This window comes from Vanessa cardui, chromosome 1 (assembly GCF_905220365.1).
Source record: "Vanessa cardui chromosome 1, ilVanCard2.1, whole genome shotgun sequence".
In the NCBI taxonomy this organism is placed as follows: domain Eukaryota; kingdom Metazoa; phylum Arthropoda; class Insecta; order Lepidoptera; family Nymphalidae; genus Vanessa; species Vanessa cardui.
In genome coordinates this window covers 5,571,396-5,589,306 of record NC_061123.1, presented here as the reverse complement: position 1 = coordinate 5,589,306, position 17,911 = coordinate 5,571,396, and the positions used below count along the sequence as shown (strand labels likewise).

General features: G+C 31.7%; 1 protein-coding gene and 1 non-coding gene across 2 annotated transcripts in view; both read left to right on the top strand.

Moving 5' to 3' along the window:
- LOC124530761 (neuronal acetylcholine receptor subunit alpha-10-like) overlaps positions 1–17,911 on the top strand; it is a 54,673-nt gene that overhangs the window by 1,865 nt on the left and 34,897 nt on the right. Inside the window, exon 2 of the mRNA XM_047105036.1 lies at positions 10,204–10,343. Within this exon, the coding sequence (XP_046960992.1) occupies positions 10,204–10,343 (140 nt within the window). The remainder of the gene's footprint in view (positions 1–10,203; positions 10,344–17,911) is intronic.
- Positions 2,011–2,129, top strand: LOC124534748. The gene has a single exon (XR_006966754.1). It is a non-coding gene; the product is annotated as a 5S ribosomal RNA (ribosomal RNA).

Here is a 17,911-nt window from a genome sequence, read left to right as displayed (position 1 = left end):
TAAGGATCGTGCTGTTGTGTTGAACTATATCGCGTTAAGGTATGTAAATCAAATCAAATCAAATCAATTTTATTCAAGTAAACTTCACAATTAAGCGTTTTTGAATCGTCAAAAATTAAATACTACCACCGTTTCGGAAACTCGCATAGTTGCTCTTTTTAAATAAACAGATTTACAATGCTGTTGTAAATGTGCAATTTACAGTAATTAGTGTCCTATGGAACCCGAGCCTAACTCCAGGCGTTTCTTTCTAAAAAGTACTTTTTTAATGAATAATAAGATTCATTTATTAATTTAGTCTTAATAATCTTTTTAAATTTTGAGAATGGAAAATAAGATTATATTTTCCGGTATTTTATTATATATGCGTATACCATTGCCTAAAAACCTTCTATTTACCTTATGCAAACGGAAACTGGGAGTTACGAGTTTATTCTTATTTCTTGTAGTATGTATATCAGCATTGATGGAATATTTTTTTATATTCTTTTGTATAAACATTATAGTATCATAAATATATTGTGAAGCAGCCGTTAATACACCAATTACTTTAAATTTCTCGCGTAATGATGTCCTAGAGCTAATATTGTAAATAGATCTGATATCTCTTTTCTGTAGAATAAAAACAACTTCAATGTCTGCTGCATTACCCTATAACAACATTCCAAATGACATAAGACTGTAAAATTACTAAAATAAACTAGTCTAGCAGTACTTATGTCCGTGAGTTTTCTAATTATTTTTATTGCATAAATGGCACTACTTAGTTTCCTTGCTAGGGCATACAAATGGGTGCCCCACTGCTGTTTGGAGTCAAGGGCTATCCCTTAAAAGACCGTTGACTCAACAAACTCAAGCCTTTCATGTTTCAAAGTAATTGCAGACGGATTTGATTTGACATTTGGCTATGTAAACAAAACACATTTAGTCTTTTTGAACTTTATTACTAAATTATTTATGTCAAACCAACCAAGAACCCGCGACAGAGCACTGCTTACAACGTCATAGTTGTTTATTTTTCTGTCAAGTTTAAAAATAAGTGATGTAATCATCTGCAAACAGTACAATATCGCAAGTATTTTTAAAAAAATAAGGTAAATCATTTATATATATTAAGATCAAGAGAGGTCCCAAAATTGAACCCTGAGGTACACCCATTTGCGCCACAGCGCCATTTGATTTTGCACCATTAATCACAACCTTCAAAACTCTTTCATTAAGGTAGGAGGAAATTAATTTCAATGCAGTGCCCCTGATACCATTATATTCAAGCTTTTCTAGAAAAATATCATGCCTAACGCAATCGAAAGCTTTTGATAAGTCACAGAAAACTCCAATAGCGTTTTGTGACTTTTCCCACGCATCATAAATGTGCTCAACAAATGCTACACCCGCATCAGTAGTCGAGCGACCTTTAGTGAAACCGAACTGTTGAGGATGTAATAGCTTATTCGAGTTAAAGTATAATAGCAGTTGATTAAGCATGACTTTCTCAAAAATTTTACTCAATACTGGCAAAATGTACGTATAAGTAATGTTTAATTGTGGTAATGTGTATCGAGGAAAATATAGGTGATCACGATGACAATTACGTACATACTATTCGTTGTAAGTCGTTAGAGAATATTTAACTGTGTAGAAAATATTGTACTTCAGAATTCAATGCAAAAACCAAAATACTATAATACGATGTAATGGAAATTCTAAATGACAAAACAAAATTCAGTTTTGATAATTTTTGGACTGATCTTTTGGTCCGATTAGGGTTTGAACCTAGGAATTCGGGATTTTTATCAACTAGCGACTAGGCCAACGAGGCGGTGGAATACCAAGTTGTAAGTGCTAGAAGTTTATCTTAACTTGTAGTTAAAATAGCCTACGTTTTATTTTTTGTGCAACATCAACCCATGAACTGTATACTAGCAATTGTGAGTGAAATTTGTTTGTCGTTTTTTGCTATTTTCGGCACTTCGGTTATGAAATATGTTTTTACTTTAAGGATTATATATAGCCAACGTCCATACCATGTTGAATACACCGGTTCTCGTCCGATCACCGAAGTCAAGCAACATCGGGCGCGTTTAGTACTTGGATGGGTGACCGCCTGGGAACACCGCGTGTCGTTGGTTTTTTGCAAAATTTTTTTTATAGGATTGATTTTACGTCAGTCATGACCCATAGCAATTATAGGTGAGAATTGGATATTGTTTTTACTTTAAGGATTGCTTATAGCCAACGTGCAAAGCAAACTTACAACCCTTTTTTGAAATATTATATACATTTTCATGTCTGAAGACCATATTAATAAGTTATAAGATACAATGACAATGATAAATACTAATCGTTAAGAAAAACTTCCTCATCGCGTATGTTTCAGAACTGACTCTGTCTGTGAGGTATGACAAATGAGAGTAAAAATAAGTGTGGTATAATTTATAATCAATATCTATATTGCTTAAAATTACGAGGAAGTTTGTTTTTATAAACAATGGAAATGTTAAATATAATGTGGATGAATGGATAACACTTTATTTTATTTAATACACAATACAGGTAGGTGGACTGACAAATGGGCCAGATGAGGATAAAAAGTGGTAGCCACCGCCTAAAAGCATTGACAAAATATTAAATATCCTTTACTTTCATGCGCTAATTCTAGCCAAAACCTCTTCTCTTGTGCCAATAGTTAATCTGGCTCACAGAACTTTTTAGCTGTAGAATAATATGCCATCTATCCAGACGAGTTTCCAAATGCAGAGCACAGATTTTTATTGTTAAATACCCTAGTAAGACTACAAACATTACGCCCTAGACTAAAATTATATAAAAAAACTAATTAAAAGTAATTATGAGATATTATATCTACTATACATATAAAATAACATGTTCGGGACATGTTATCTGTCTTACTGTTAGGATCATGAAAATTGGTGAGTAGGTTCGTTTTATTGGGTGACACCCACTAAGGATTATTCAAATTCTACCTTTAAGAGGGTGAAAATGGTAAGTGCTAAAGTGGTAATAGGGGTTGACATTTCGTTTTTAGGTTAGTCTAGACATCCGTCATTTTTGAAGAAGTAACTGTATTTTCGTGCTACAGATTAAAAATAAGTAGATACATATTAAGGTAATATTCAACTTCCACAAATTTCACAGACTTGCGTCAGAATAAGATTCAATTAAGCAAGTCGAAATCACCTATATCCTTCATATGTCTTCCCAAAGTGGACTTGGTAATAAAGATTAATTAAGAAAAAAACTACAAGAAAATTTATGTTTATTAATTTATTTATAATGAAATTTCGTTAATCTGTCAAGAATATTAATGAACTACAAAAAAATATATAATAGTGATGTAAAACATTGCTATGAAAAATTTAACTTTTTATTAATTATTTATTGTACTTCAATAAACAAAACATTTACATAGGTATAAAATAACTGAAATATGACTTACCACTTACCACATTATGTGTTTTCGGTTTATCAAGTCCACGGCACTTATAAATCTTCAGAACTTAAATAAATCATTCGAATATCATTTTATATCAAAAAATATGTTGACTTATCATAAAAAAATGTAGAGAATCTTATAATAATTTTTAGATTTCAGTATAATTACTTTCATTATGAGACACTTGTGCTTAATGAGATTTAATTAATATTTCTGTCAAGAATTCTTACGGAAATTAATATAAGAAATTTTGCTTCTGCAAATTTTGATTAGTAGATTACAGTTTCACCCTTTAGCGTATTTTTTATTTCTTTATTCTTCCTGATTTATTCCTGGTACATTTTTGCAATTTATTGCAAAAATGTATACTTTATAATAATTATAATTTATATATAAATGTAAACTCCTTTTAAGGAGTTCTTCGTGTTTACTTGATATACATAAATCTGTTTACTGACTTGCAGAGCGCAACCACACCCATAGATATAGAAATATAAAAGGAGTTTCGATATAACGTAGGTTAGTTAGTTAAGTTTAAGGAAAAAAAAACAATCAAAATTTTCAATTTAGAATCACTAAAATTATGCAGTTTCTTTAGTTTAGATTTGACATCGTGGAACTAAAACCGCGCTGTTAGGTACTAAAATGTAAAAAGAGGCGGAGCAAGTTCTACAAGAAAGTGCAAATCGTATTGTACCTAACATGTTAACAATGCTGATCGTCTCAAGCACATGATTGTTATAAAACTGTAAATATGGCTGTTCAATGATTTTTTTTTTTTTAATTTTCGATTTCAGTTCGAATTGCTCTGTTAATCGTAATAAAATACGCGAGGGACCTAAAATGGGGATATTAATTAAATGAATTAAAAATGTTTGGAATTCCTTGTCCGTCTTCGTCTTTTACGAACCTTTTTGTGTACTGTTTATTTTTGGATTTATATTTTTCCTTAAATTTGTATAATTAATAAACTGTAAAAAATCGTTATTGCTATTTTCAATAAAAATAACTAACATTAGAATGAAAGCAGCTTAAAGGCTTTCGCACCTAGACTACTAGTAACTTCAATTTTTAATTGGATGGAAAAATTATAGTGAATATGCCACTTTAAGGTGTAACTACAGCCTCTAAGGACACAACACCCATATTTCGAGTTTCGGACTATCTTATAATTAAATAAATGAATTATCCTCTTCTACTAAACTTGAATGTCACTTCATCACACATTTTTGTTTCGTGCAAGTTTAAATATACATATACAAAACATGCTGACTTTTTTACGAGGTGCCCTTTTACGCGCACAATTACAAATTCAATTGAACAGGTAATTGAACGAAAGACCTTCATTAAAATCCACGTTTTAAGCCTCTCGGCTCTAATTCCACCATGGCGTTTACAAATTTGGTTCGAATATTAAAACATTAATTGACATTTACTCGATGAAGTAATTTTACTATGACTAAAGAATTATTAGTAATTTTTGGTAGTAAAAAAGGACACTGAATGTTATGCAAAAATTATTTTAGATTAATAATTCTCTTGAAACAATTTTGTTTTGAAGTAACAACTAGGAACGTTAGGCTAGCTGTATAATGTAACTTTTAATGAATGTCATGCGTATCCAACATAGCGAATTTGGAATCTTCCGGTAATCTTGATTATCCTTTCACTATATTATAATTTCTTTATCGGACTACTAGGCGCAGACAAAAGTTTCATCCATTCATTGTTGACATACCCAAAAGTCGAACTAAACGTTTTGTCAGCTCGTTTTTGACAAGAGTCGCTAAGATTTGGAACGATCTGCCAGCGTCTATTTTTTCCTGATAAGTTGAACTCCGGAGCCTTTAAGAGTAGAGTGAGTGGTTTCTTTTGGATGGGCGTGTACCACCTTCGTCTTCATTTACACTTTCCATCAGGTGAGATGGAAGACAAACGCCTATTCCATATAAATATGTAAAATCTATACAAATCTATGTAACTATCTATTTACTCTCCAGATAAGATATAATGAAATAACATAACATTTATTGTAATAGTACAATATAGGCTGTGAAATACTAATAGGAGTAAAGTGCTCCAATAAGTACTTGAATTAATAAACAATTATCAATAATTGAATATAACGAATAAAAATGTTTGGTTTACTTTTTTATTCGTTATATTCAATTTTTTTAAAATGGTTTAAGTTAAAGATCAAATTATTAAAAATCCTTTTTTTCTATCATTTGCAATAAAATTAGACGAATGACCGGGCTTATAGAGTATTTTATAGAATATTACCAATAGTAGTAGCATATTAATAGTACGAAATACAGAACACATGTTGCCTTAAAATTAAGAAAACGATACATATCAAGTGAAACTTCAAAATCAATTAGAATCTTCAGAATATCAATAGTCGTATTTTTAAATCAATCTGATATGGATATAGGAATCGGAGTTCAAAGTGTAGTATGTATGTATGTAGTATGTATGTGTAGTATGTAATGTAGTAAAGTGTGCCATATTAATTATTACATTATATAAGTCAAGTCAATAGAACACGTGCGATCTTAACCGAGGATTGAGGGTTAAAATCCACTCTTGCTAAACCGATGTTTATTATTTCATAATCAGCTGTTAAAGTAACTTGTATAAGTCGGATGAGGATACCCCCACCGAGGTAAAAAAGCCTCTAAAGTTCGCTTTAAGAGGAAAGATTTTTAATATCTTCCATGTTAGCGTTTAGAACGATTAATAGAAGTTCTTTTAGTTGACTTTTGCTTACTGGGCGATCAGAAGTACAAGAGGTCTTTTACATTTCTTTATATGAATGGAAAATTTAAAATAAATGCAATTAAATGTAAATCGTAACAATGTTGAGATTAAACACAATCATTTTAAAAGTTTTCGTTATAATTTCCATAAACGGTTCGGTCACGTTAATTTCAGAAAGTGCTCTTCTATGTTCTCGATCGTTCCTACAATACCAGAAATTGCTAGTACTTAGTCTGATTTGAACGACTCAGTTTTTTTTGTACGAAATGTACTTACGACACTAACAATAATACTAAAAGTGTATTTCTTTACATAAATCGAATTAAAACCTACGCCTAGCTCGAAATGAACAAAATACAACGCAACTTGTACAATTCGTCTTGTAACAGGCACAAACTAATATGAATTCTCCAAACATGTGGCAACAAGGATTTTAATCAAGTATGTTATTTCATAGAGCCGAGATGGCCCAGAATTTCTATGAGATTTGCCATATGCAGGTTTCCTCACGATGTTTTCCTTCACCGCTGAGCACGAGATGAATTATAAAACAAACTAAGCACATGAATCAGCGGTGCTTGCCTGGGTTTGAACCCGCAATCATCGGTTAAGATGCACGCGTTCTAACCACTGGGCCATCGCGACTCTCTTCTTCTCTCTCTCGACATCTTTTCGACTCTCGACTTCTCTCTAGATAATAAAATAGTATAGGAGATCCTTCGAGATGAGGGTAAAAAGATGGCTAATCGGTATAAACCCGAAGTCATGAGCGGCGTGATTCACTTTTGTCTTGAAGCGATCGTGTCGTGCGGAAGTTTCCTTTGCTCGTATCGTAATTGAGATTAATGAGGTTTTCTTTTGATTTATTTTTTGTATTTACAATAAATATTATTTGTATTATTAAATTTTTTGAGTTTTACTTCGTTCTATATCTTATTTGTTATAGGTATATAGGTATATGTATAACTAGCTTTTAACCACGGATTTATCGGCAGTTATTTCAGTTTGAAATAAAATAAAATGTTATTGCTATATAATCGCTTCAACAGATTCAGATGTTATCTATTACAAACAAACAAATCTTTATTCATAGCAGGTGGATCTCTCGCGAAACTACGCGTTAATTTAAAAGATTTTTTAGGAATTACAAAACCTTTGACAAGTTTTGTTTTGATTTAATTTAATTGTAAACTGCAAATAAGTCATCTACATTTGGCGCCAAAATGATAAAACCTCTTTGAAATGTTTTTTTTTTTTTTTTTTTATTAAACAGTACACTTTGTTCAGTTAAAATTGGAGCATATTTAAATTTTCTTTACGTTTTCATTTATTTTCTTATATAGCCGTAGTACCGCTCCCTAACCTGTAACTTTTTTCCGCTCTCTAAAATTAATTCTTTGTTTCATCGTAACAATTTAGTAAATTGCAAAGTAGAATACTCTTCCATTTTCCGCACATCTACGTCTGAAGCTCTATAAAACTAATCTAAAATCTAAGCTCATCGTCACAGTGGAAAAAAATCAGCTTACGCTATTAAGATATTATTATATGACTATGTAAGAGTGTCTGATAAAATATTATTTATTAGATTTAACAGCATTAAATGCTTAAATATATATTTACAAATATGAACTAAAACTAGTTACTGTATAAATCTTGACCGCGTGGAAGGGTGGCAAGAATGCTAGCAGCATTTCCCCGTTGAATCGCAATTCCGATCCTCTGGGTAAAAAACGAACCAGCCCTCCTGTCACCAGTGGAGGCAATGAGGCGAGGTGTTATACTTTTGATGAAGCTTTTTGCACCACTACTCCAAGGGCCAAGCGTTTCGACATGTAAGAGTTGGTCCAAATGGTCCACATTGGATGGAGGTTGATTTCCAAAGATTTATAAGTACACCGCCACACCATCTATAGAACATATATCTGACTTCAAAAACATAGAACCCCCGTTTTACCACTTTAGGGATAGAGTTTCGCGAAATCCGTTTTTGTGGCTGTATACACTCTATAAGTAGTATACCCGCCAAATTTCAAGTTTTTAGATGTTATAGATTATTTGATTCCGTGATTAATTAGTGAATGACATTTCGCTTATATATGTGTATGTATATATAGATAGATTGGTAAAAGGAAAACGAAAAAACTGACGATGTTACTGCGGTCATTCTCAACGGAGAATAGCCTAACTGTTCAGAACGATCGGAGCGGCTTGAGTCGCAAAACCAAAGCCAATGGCTTCCGAACCATGACTTTTAATACTGACAACTCTCAAAGTTAGAGTTGCCACTGAGAATAATTTATTAACCCAATAACTTTTTACTCGGAATTCGAACTCAGTACTTCGGTAGTAATCTCAAGTTTAAAGCAAGGAACTGAACCATGTCGAAATTGCTAGTTTTGCAACAAATTGATAAATATATATTGATAATGATAAAATATTTAAGAATTCTCATATATTACAAAAACATTGTACGATATCCGTATGAAATAACATCACATATCACATCAACATCCTGTAAATTCCCACTGCTGGGCTAAAGACCTCCTCTCCCTTTGAGGAGAAAATTTGGAACATATTCCACCACGCTGTTCGAATGCGGGTTGGTGGAATACACATGTGGCAGAGATGGCCCAGAATTTACAGACTGTTGTTGTTGTTGTTTCTAGAGAGAAGTAGAGAAATTAATTTAGTTCCACAGTCGAATTTGGTACGAAAATGTTATCACGTAGTGGTCATTGGTCACGCAGAAATAGACACGGTACCTTCATTACATAGGGTTACTTTGGGTGTCGAAAACTCCTTTCAGATTTATATGAAAAAATATTACGTGTTAGTTTTTTATTTCTTTTCAAATGATCAAATTCGAACTTTAATGTAACTTTAATGGTGATACTGCATATACCTACTACAGAATTTCTTTAGTTACGACATTACATTAGAAACTTCTAAAATAATCAGTATTTTTTTACTATATTGTCCATGTATTGTATACAAAAATCTTTCTCTGGAATCACTCTATCTATATAAAAAAAACCGAATCAAAATCCATTGCGTAATTTTAAAGATCTAAGCATACATAGGGACAGACAGCATAAACAACTTTGCTTTACACTACGTAATGATGATGTGCAATGGGATTGATATGAAGTTTAATACGTAATAAATAATATGTTCTTCGTAAATTTACAGCACAATTTTAACAATTATAAAACATACTAGGTAGATACTTGAAATATTGTCACCCATTCATAAGATAAACGCGTCTGTGTTATGTACGTTACGGTTTCATTTTTCATTTCCTTGATCAGATATTAATTAATTTTGCTCTGACGGTGTCCATGTGGATCGGATACAGAGATTTTAAACCGATACGTCAAAAGCACACCTCTCGAGGTAACTCTCGATTTGAGTGTAAATGTTATTACAGAAAAAAGTAAATATTTTTATTCGATCGAATCCTTAAGAAATATAATAATATAATAATGACGACCTCCGTGGTCGAGTAATATGTACACTGGTTTTCATGGGCACGCCACTCTGAAGTCCCGGGTTCGATTCCCAACCGAGTCGATCTAGAACACTAGTTTTCTTTGTTTTCTTGGGTCTGGGTGTTTTTGGTACTGTCGTTAATTCTGATTTTCAATAACACAAGTGCATCAATTTATGACATAGCATTTAATACTGACATGTAAAACTATTTCTTATTTTAATTATGGTTGAGCTGTCATTAGAAAACAATTGGACGATAGCGTGGCATTGTAACAAATGATAGAGAGATTGGAGCATCATTGTTTAACGATAATAATATTTTGGCCATCCCTAATACTACTACTAATAGAACTACTGCAATTACACTATTTAAATTGGGATCAGAGTAATGTATGTGATGTTGTTCAATATATATATATAGAATACCTATTTATTTATTCATGAACTATGCGTTATTTGTTTTATAAATACTTTAAAGGATTTTATTTTCTGTACAGGTTGTTGGTGTTGTGACGAAGAGTACAATCTTATCAGACACCTGATGGACAAATATGACGCCTCAGTGCGGCCCGTGGAGAACTCTTCTCACCCACTTCTGGTGACCTTCGGCGTTTCGCTGCATCATATCATTGATGTTGTAAGTGCTCTTCGGTTTATATAATCAATGACTTGATCTACCTAAGAATGATATCCAGCTTATTTAGAGTTAAAATTATTTATGCCAGATACATATTTGGTTCACAACTTAAGGGTAATTTTGTACTATTTATTATATGTTACTCATGAACTTATCTACACTTCAAAAACTATACAATGGAATAAATTCTTCATTGATGCATATTTGGTGATAGTTTTCCCTGATTTTAATGTTCGTTAGGTATTTGAGCGCATTGACTGTTATTATTTAGGCTATGTTATATCTACTCTCATTGTATATATGTAACAAATATCCAATAAGTTGTGTTTGCACATACGATAGGCTATATAAGCTATATAGACATCATATGTTAGAGCAAAGACACACACACCACATTGGTAATAAACACTCAGCAATTCATCCATTTTTATAACACATATAAAAATATTGAAAATCAATTAAAAGGATTTCTAAAAAATATGATTTATTAACACATCCAATCTATTTCAAATATATTTTTACGCTTTATGTAAAAAACTGTTTTACGATTAACATGATTGAACTTTAATAGAAACCTTCAATAATATTATTTTATTTGATATAAAAATATTACACTTATTAATAGTAATAGCCCATGCCCCACTACTGAGTTAAGGACTATTCTATTTTGAGAAGATTCTAAGCTGACACCATCATTGCTCAAATGCAGATTAGTGGATGTAGCACGTGGCAGATTTACATTCGCCACCTGCGAGTTTCTTCAAGATTTCATGAGCACAAATTGAGCATATGTAATTTGAACAGTTTTTGCCCAAGATATACACGATCATAATTAAAAAACCCTCTAAAAAAGCATTTAGTGCGCGAAAAGATGTTCAATCATTCATGTGTAAAATAGAGATTCAATAGAATATGGAATAGAAATATATAACGAGAGAGTCATATAATGTAAGTATAATAATGCTCCGGACAAAAGTCATAGCATATAAAGGGGATCGTTACTTATATGAACTCCTGAATAACGTCAGAGATCACGAGGGATTCAATTAACGGATTTGGAACGGATGCTCGAAGGTAGAATGCGATTGTAGTAAAAAATATTTAATTTTATAACATATTGATACCAAGAAATTAATTCGCTATGTATAATTTCGTTCCATGACTGAATTATTATTATAGAAGACGTAGATTTATGTAATTATGGAAGTACAGAGTTTATATTTTACTATAATTTGTGTCGAATTGTTCATTTACATCACTTGAAAACTTCATCTATATAGACAAGGTTGTAAAATACGCGCACTCTTATGTGAAAGGTATGGTAGCCGGATCTACATATACATAAGACAGGCCTGCTTTGCTCCAAAAAACTGTATCTAGGTAACTGGTACTCGTGACTAATTTCTGATCGGAAAAATTAGGTCGTGCAGGTATTGTGGGAATTATTTTTTCCTGGATGAAAGACATCCAAAAATACCTCTTTATCTTTTTATTTTTAGATTTATTTTGTTTGTAGGCACTGGCAGTTCACAGTAAGATAAAGTTCAAATCAAATATTTGTTACAACGAATTTATTTGAAAGGATTTTCGAGTGGACCCACAAAGGGTTTTCTCATTACAATTAAACTCCACTCCTACGTAATTCATAAGAAACGGCTTAACCTAAGATAATTAGAAGGACAAATAAATTCATTAATAAAACACTCGATCTATTTTTAGTTTTCATTACTGTGTGTATACGGAATATAGAATATTATGTCACATAGTAGAATCATTAAATGCTTAATGGTATACAAATATGCACTAAAACTAGTTACTGTATAAATCTTGACCGAGGGGAATGGTGGCAAGAATGCTAGCAGCATTTCCCCGTTGAATCGCAATTCCGATCCTCTGGGCAAAAAACGAACCAGCTCTTCTGTCACCAGTGGAGGCAATGAGGCGAGGTGTTATACTTTTGATGAAGCTTTTTGCACCAATACTCCAAGGGCCAAGCGTTTCGACAGCAAAAGGAACAAAAAAGTAATTTTATATAAGACACAAATATTTACATATATGAGACGGGGCCAACGAGTCAAAGCATGTAGCGTCCCACACAAGGGTCCATCCTCATTCCCAGGGAACCAATGTTAGTCCATCAGGTCTTTTACCATCATCTACCATTATCTAAAAGTGAACCAAGATTTTTGGAGGGCAATGAATCAACCAGTGGTTTTGTTTTGTAACTTCTTTAGGGACATCATCATTAGGTCACTTTACCTTCCAGATCTCTATCGTCTCAATAACATTCATGATTTTGATTTCAAAATTTCTGAACAACGGCCTGAAATGCTATGTACAGAAGTAAGAAAGGCCGGGAGGGCAACACTTGAAATTTTTATCACGCCGATGCCACCAAAAGGAATGGGAAGTGTAACTTGAGTCCAAGAGATAAATTTAGAATTTTTTCTAAAGCTTTTTTTAGGGTGGCATCGATTTGATTGGTAAGACTAGGAAGTAGAATCATGTCTCACTGGAGCCGAAATGCTCTTGTCATTTATACTCATCGTCAGATAGGAGGGCAAATCGACGGGACGCAGAAAGGTCAGACGCAGGATCAAAGGCTTTACAAACACAGGAGTTTAATACTCTCGTTTCTCGAAACTCCATGACAATCAACCCGCAAACTCCATACTTCTGAGGATTTTGCGATTAAAAAGTCAATAGATTTTGCGATGTTTTGCGAGTAGTTTTCTATAAACATTTAAATATAACGATTTTTTCAGTTTAAGTTTTAATAATTATGAACTATATGTATATACTACATGCTGCTCACAAATCATATTATTACAATATTTTTAATATTGATAAATAATAATTATTAATAATAATATTATTAATAATTATTATTTATCGACACATAACTTGTATAAAGAAATTTGTAACAAATATTTAGATTTTTGGGAATTATTCATCGTACATTATACAGTAAAGTCAGAATTATGACTATTTTTTGGAGGTTAAAAAGCTAGAAGTAATGTATACAATGTACCAGTAATTATAAATATTACAACAGCAGTAAAGAGATTTTACTGTAATGTTATTTTTTCTACTGTACTGGAGTATCCCAGTAGGTGTAGGGTTGAATTCAGAATTAGTTAGGGAAAGCTGGAATCCGTTTTAATCCTTTAAGTATAGGTCTCGAATAAACTTACTAAGTTTCATCTCTTGCTAGGTGCGACTGAACATGACATTACATAATACTACCTAAAAATAATGTTAATATTTCCTTCACTATATGTAAAATTTGATGAAATTTAATATTAATTCATAATAAATGTCACATCAATACGAGTACATTTGATACACTCAAAGCTCTCCATTGCTTCAAGTTGCAAAAAGGTTATCTAAAAAATTTACTCATTTCAGCTGAGAATATTAACAAAATAAGAGACTTAACAAAAAAATCAGACCTCAATAGAATAAAACAATAATATAGCAGCTTTAACGATTTGAATTTTTGTTATCTATACATAAAATAAAATTGGAGTGTCTGTTTGTAATATTAAAATAGCCCTTTTTTACTCATTGCATTGCATGAAATAACATTTTTTACAATTTTTGTGTGTCTATCTGTCTGTCTGTTTGTTTTGGCTAATCTCTGGAACGGCTGGACAATTTGACGATTTTGACGGGACTTTCACTGGCAGATAACTGACATAATAAGGAGTAACTTAGGCTACAACCTAAGTTACTCCTTAAACGTGTGCGGGGTCTCAGGCTCAGCTAGTTTATTTTATATTTAAATAATTCATTCGCCTCTCAAATCGGGTCTTTACGAAATTTAAATAATCCTTTAATGGAAGATAATAAAAATTATTACATCTCCGTTTCTATACGAGTTATATATATATATATAAACATCAAAATTGAGAGAAACTTCTCATGAACCTTAGGCTGTACAGTACCAGGAGACTTCACGTCCGTTTGATTTATTATACCTTCTTGAATAAGAAAAGGTATTGGCAGATTTTGGTCACCGAGTAAAAATATAGAATATATATTTTTTTTATATATTTTATAGAATTACTAACTACCTTCCCCGACATTACACGAGTACAACTATACACAACTTTTTAATTGAACAACCAATATACTTTATTTCTTTTTGATTGTAATTATGTATTTATTATACAACTACAAATTGTGTTGTATTGTTGTACGAGTATGTTGCGTACTTTAAAAATTCTAAGCGTAAAAAGCAACGGAAAGCGATTTTTTTTATTATGTAGAGAAGCTTAGATCGCTTACATATATCTGAAAAATATTATTCAATGTACGTAGTATTATTTATTTCCATTTATTCAATGTAGTTTTTAAAATATTTTACTAAAAGCTCGGCGAGAGCGTAGAATTTTTGAAAACAATATTTAAATGGTCTACCTGTGAAAAATCCAAGTAATCTCCCATTTTAGATGCACATCTTTTATAATATTTTTAAAGCGCTGTCCATTGAAAACATAAATATTTTTCTACATTTTTAGGTTTACAATGTGTAATTCATAAAAATAAAATTTAAATCGTGAATAACTTTAAAACTCCGCAAGATTCCTTGACGATATTCTTTTTATCCGAAAAATTGTAAGCATTTATTTCAAAACAGTCATGAACATAATAATTCTATCGTATAACTTAATCATAAAATTGAGATTGTAATAAAAAAAAGTCCTTAAAAGTTATAACCAAATACGTGTTTAGAATATTTATTATTATTATTCAAATCCAAGGACTAACTTGAGGCGCAAATTAAAAGTTTCATTTTTGCCTTTATTGATATTCTATAAAAGAATCGTAATAGCGGTATACATGAAAGGTATGTTAATTTAATCAATATTATCTATATTAAAATAACATAAACGTGACAGTAACTCTGTCTGTCTGTCTGTCGCTTTTTCACGATCAAACCGCTGAACGAATTTGATGAAATTTGGTATAAAGTTGAACTCCAAGAAAGAACACGACTCACTAAAACTATTTTTAAAAAATTACAATTAAAAATTTGATTCAAGTAGACTGTTACAAGTACGATCTGTTATTAGACGTCCATTTTACGGGACTATATTGAACGTTAATCTAACATTGGTTCGAAGCGTAGATTCTGTCACGAACATTTAAGTAACTATTCAATATATATTATGTATGTATTTATAGAATTGTCCTTATCGTATCAAACTTTATAAACAACCTAATATTTCTTTCTATTTTTGCATCAGCTTGCATTATGAACGGTCCCATAGACATATCGAAGTCAAAAATCTTTATTCAAAATAGTAGTGATTACACTTTATTATTGATAGTCAAAAAAATCTACCACCGGTTTGGAATTTAACACCTCAGACCTGAGAAGAACCGGCGAAAGAAACTCAGCGGGATCAATTCTTTTTTATTGTTTTTTCAAAGTTTCCATGTGAAATATTTTGTGTAATTATAATAAAATCGAACGAAAAAGAAAAGCTTTATAAGTATTCAATAAAACGTGATGATTTTTAATCTCTGACATTTATTAAAATTTTAAACATACATATATAAACTACAATAAGAATACGAGAGCGTTATTCGACAAATGAATGCCGTTTGCGTACCTCTACCGCTACCTAGGTTCTTAGACAAAATTAAGTAATAGCTTTCTACTCTGATTAATAGCTTACCGTTTTGCATGTCAAAACTCCTAGAAGGGAACACTTTTCATATTTTTAAATATGACGTCTACATTATGCTGCTATACTGCGTTCTATAGATATATAAGTCAGTAGCGCCAGATGTGAGTTCTAAGCGAAAATAGTGCTTACTTAGTGCTTGAAAAACTCGATGGTGCTTGCACGAATTTGAACCGTGACCTTCGTTCGTGACCTACATTTTATCTCGCCTTTTTTAGGGCTCAAAAATTATGAGGATCATCAATCTTCCTCACAGCTACGGGGATGCAGTATAAAAAGTAATCTTTGTATAATTATATCAAGCGAATCTTGTTTCGTGGTTCATTTATTCCTTAGCGTCTCATCTTTCAATTTAAGTTAGACTGTTGCCCGTTTTAAATAACACGATTTAAAATAACAATTATTATTGTTTTTTTTAATTATAAATTTGATCCGATTTTCATCGTTTAAAAAGTATTTATTAGATATTTTTACCTACGAGTGATGGATTGTTGTTAGAGACAATGGTCGTAACTTATCGGATTCTTAGTTTGCCCACCATATACAAGTATAAGGAGTGGTCAAATAAGGTATAGTAGATTTATCGCTATAAAACAATATAATTATACAATAGTAGTTACTTATATTAAAGGCCGACAACGCACCTGCAAGATGCTCCCGGTGTTGCAGATGTCCATGGGCGGTGGTGATCACTTTCCATTAATTCCTGCTCGTTTGCCCACTATAACATAAAAAATATGTATATAAATATATTATATGTGTTGTATAGTATACATTACTAATAATATAAATTATATAATACAATAATTTATTGCTGATGTAGTTCGTATATTAAATGATATAAGGTTCTATGCTATACACATTTACGTATTGTGGATTGAGAACGTATACTAAGAACTGAAATAGTAATGATGAATGGAAACTAATCCCTTTGTGAGATTGCATTTCACTGTTAAATTTATTAAATTATTTAAAACACCTCATTGACGAAAACAATTGTGTTTGGAACAAAAGACCGGCTTAATGCTGGAAGGCATTCTGTACCATTCAACGTTTAGGCATAATAGAAATACATTAATGCGGTACTCCAATTCTTAAGACATTAATTAAAAAATATATCCAACACTAATTTCGTTAAATTTTTTGATCACATATTTTCTCGTAAATTTCACGATAAAATATAATGATCTAATTAAGATCCCAGGTTACCCGTACGTTTAACATAATTACGATTATTTCAGTGGTTTAGTCGTGATAAGGTAACAAGAGACAGGTAAATATTACTTTCTCATATATATTATATACATATATTATGTTATACCATTACAGATATTGTTATATGAGCTACAACCCATCTCAATAAAGGTCATTTCGGATAAATTTGCTTTTCCAAAAATACAAGCTTTCAGCTTTATATAGGTAATGAAGGAATAGTTTACTTGGCGGTAAGCTTTTGGGTAATCCCGTCTGGGTTGGTACCACCCATTCAACATATATTGTACCGCCCAGCTGTAATTACAATACTTAATATTGTTGTGTTACGGTTTGAAGGCTCAGTGAGCTGTTGTTACTCCAGGGATAAAGGACAAATAATCTTAGTTCCAAATGCCCATTTTGATATATTGGCAAACTCCAATTCTTACTAAATTTATAATAATGTAAGTATACTATTTGACACCAAATTTAATTTAAAAAAAGGTTTTATAATTTTGCCGCGAAGATGAGTGACTTGCAGTTTACAACGAAATGCAAAACAAAAACTTTCATAGGATACGAAATTCCTAAAACGTATAAAAAGCGCGAAGGTTTTTCGGGAGACACTAGTATATGTATACATATACATATAATATCGTATCATTTGACGACCTCCGT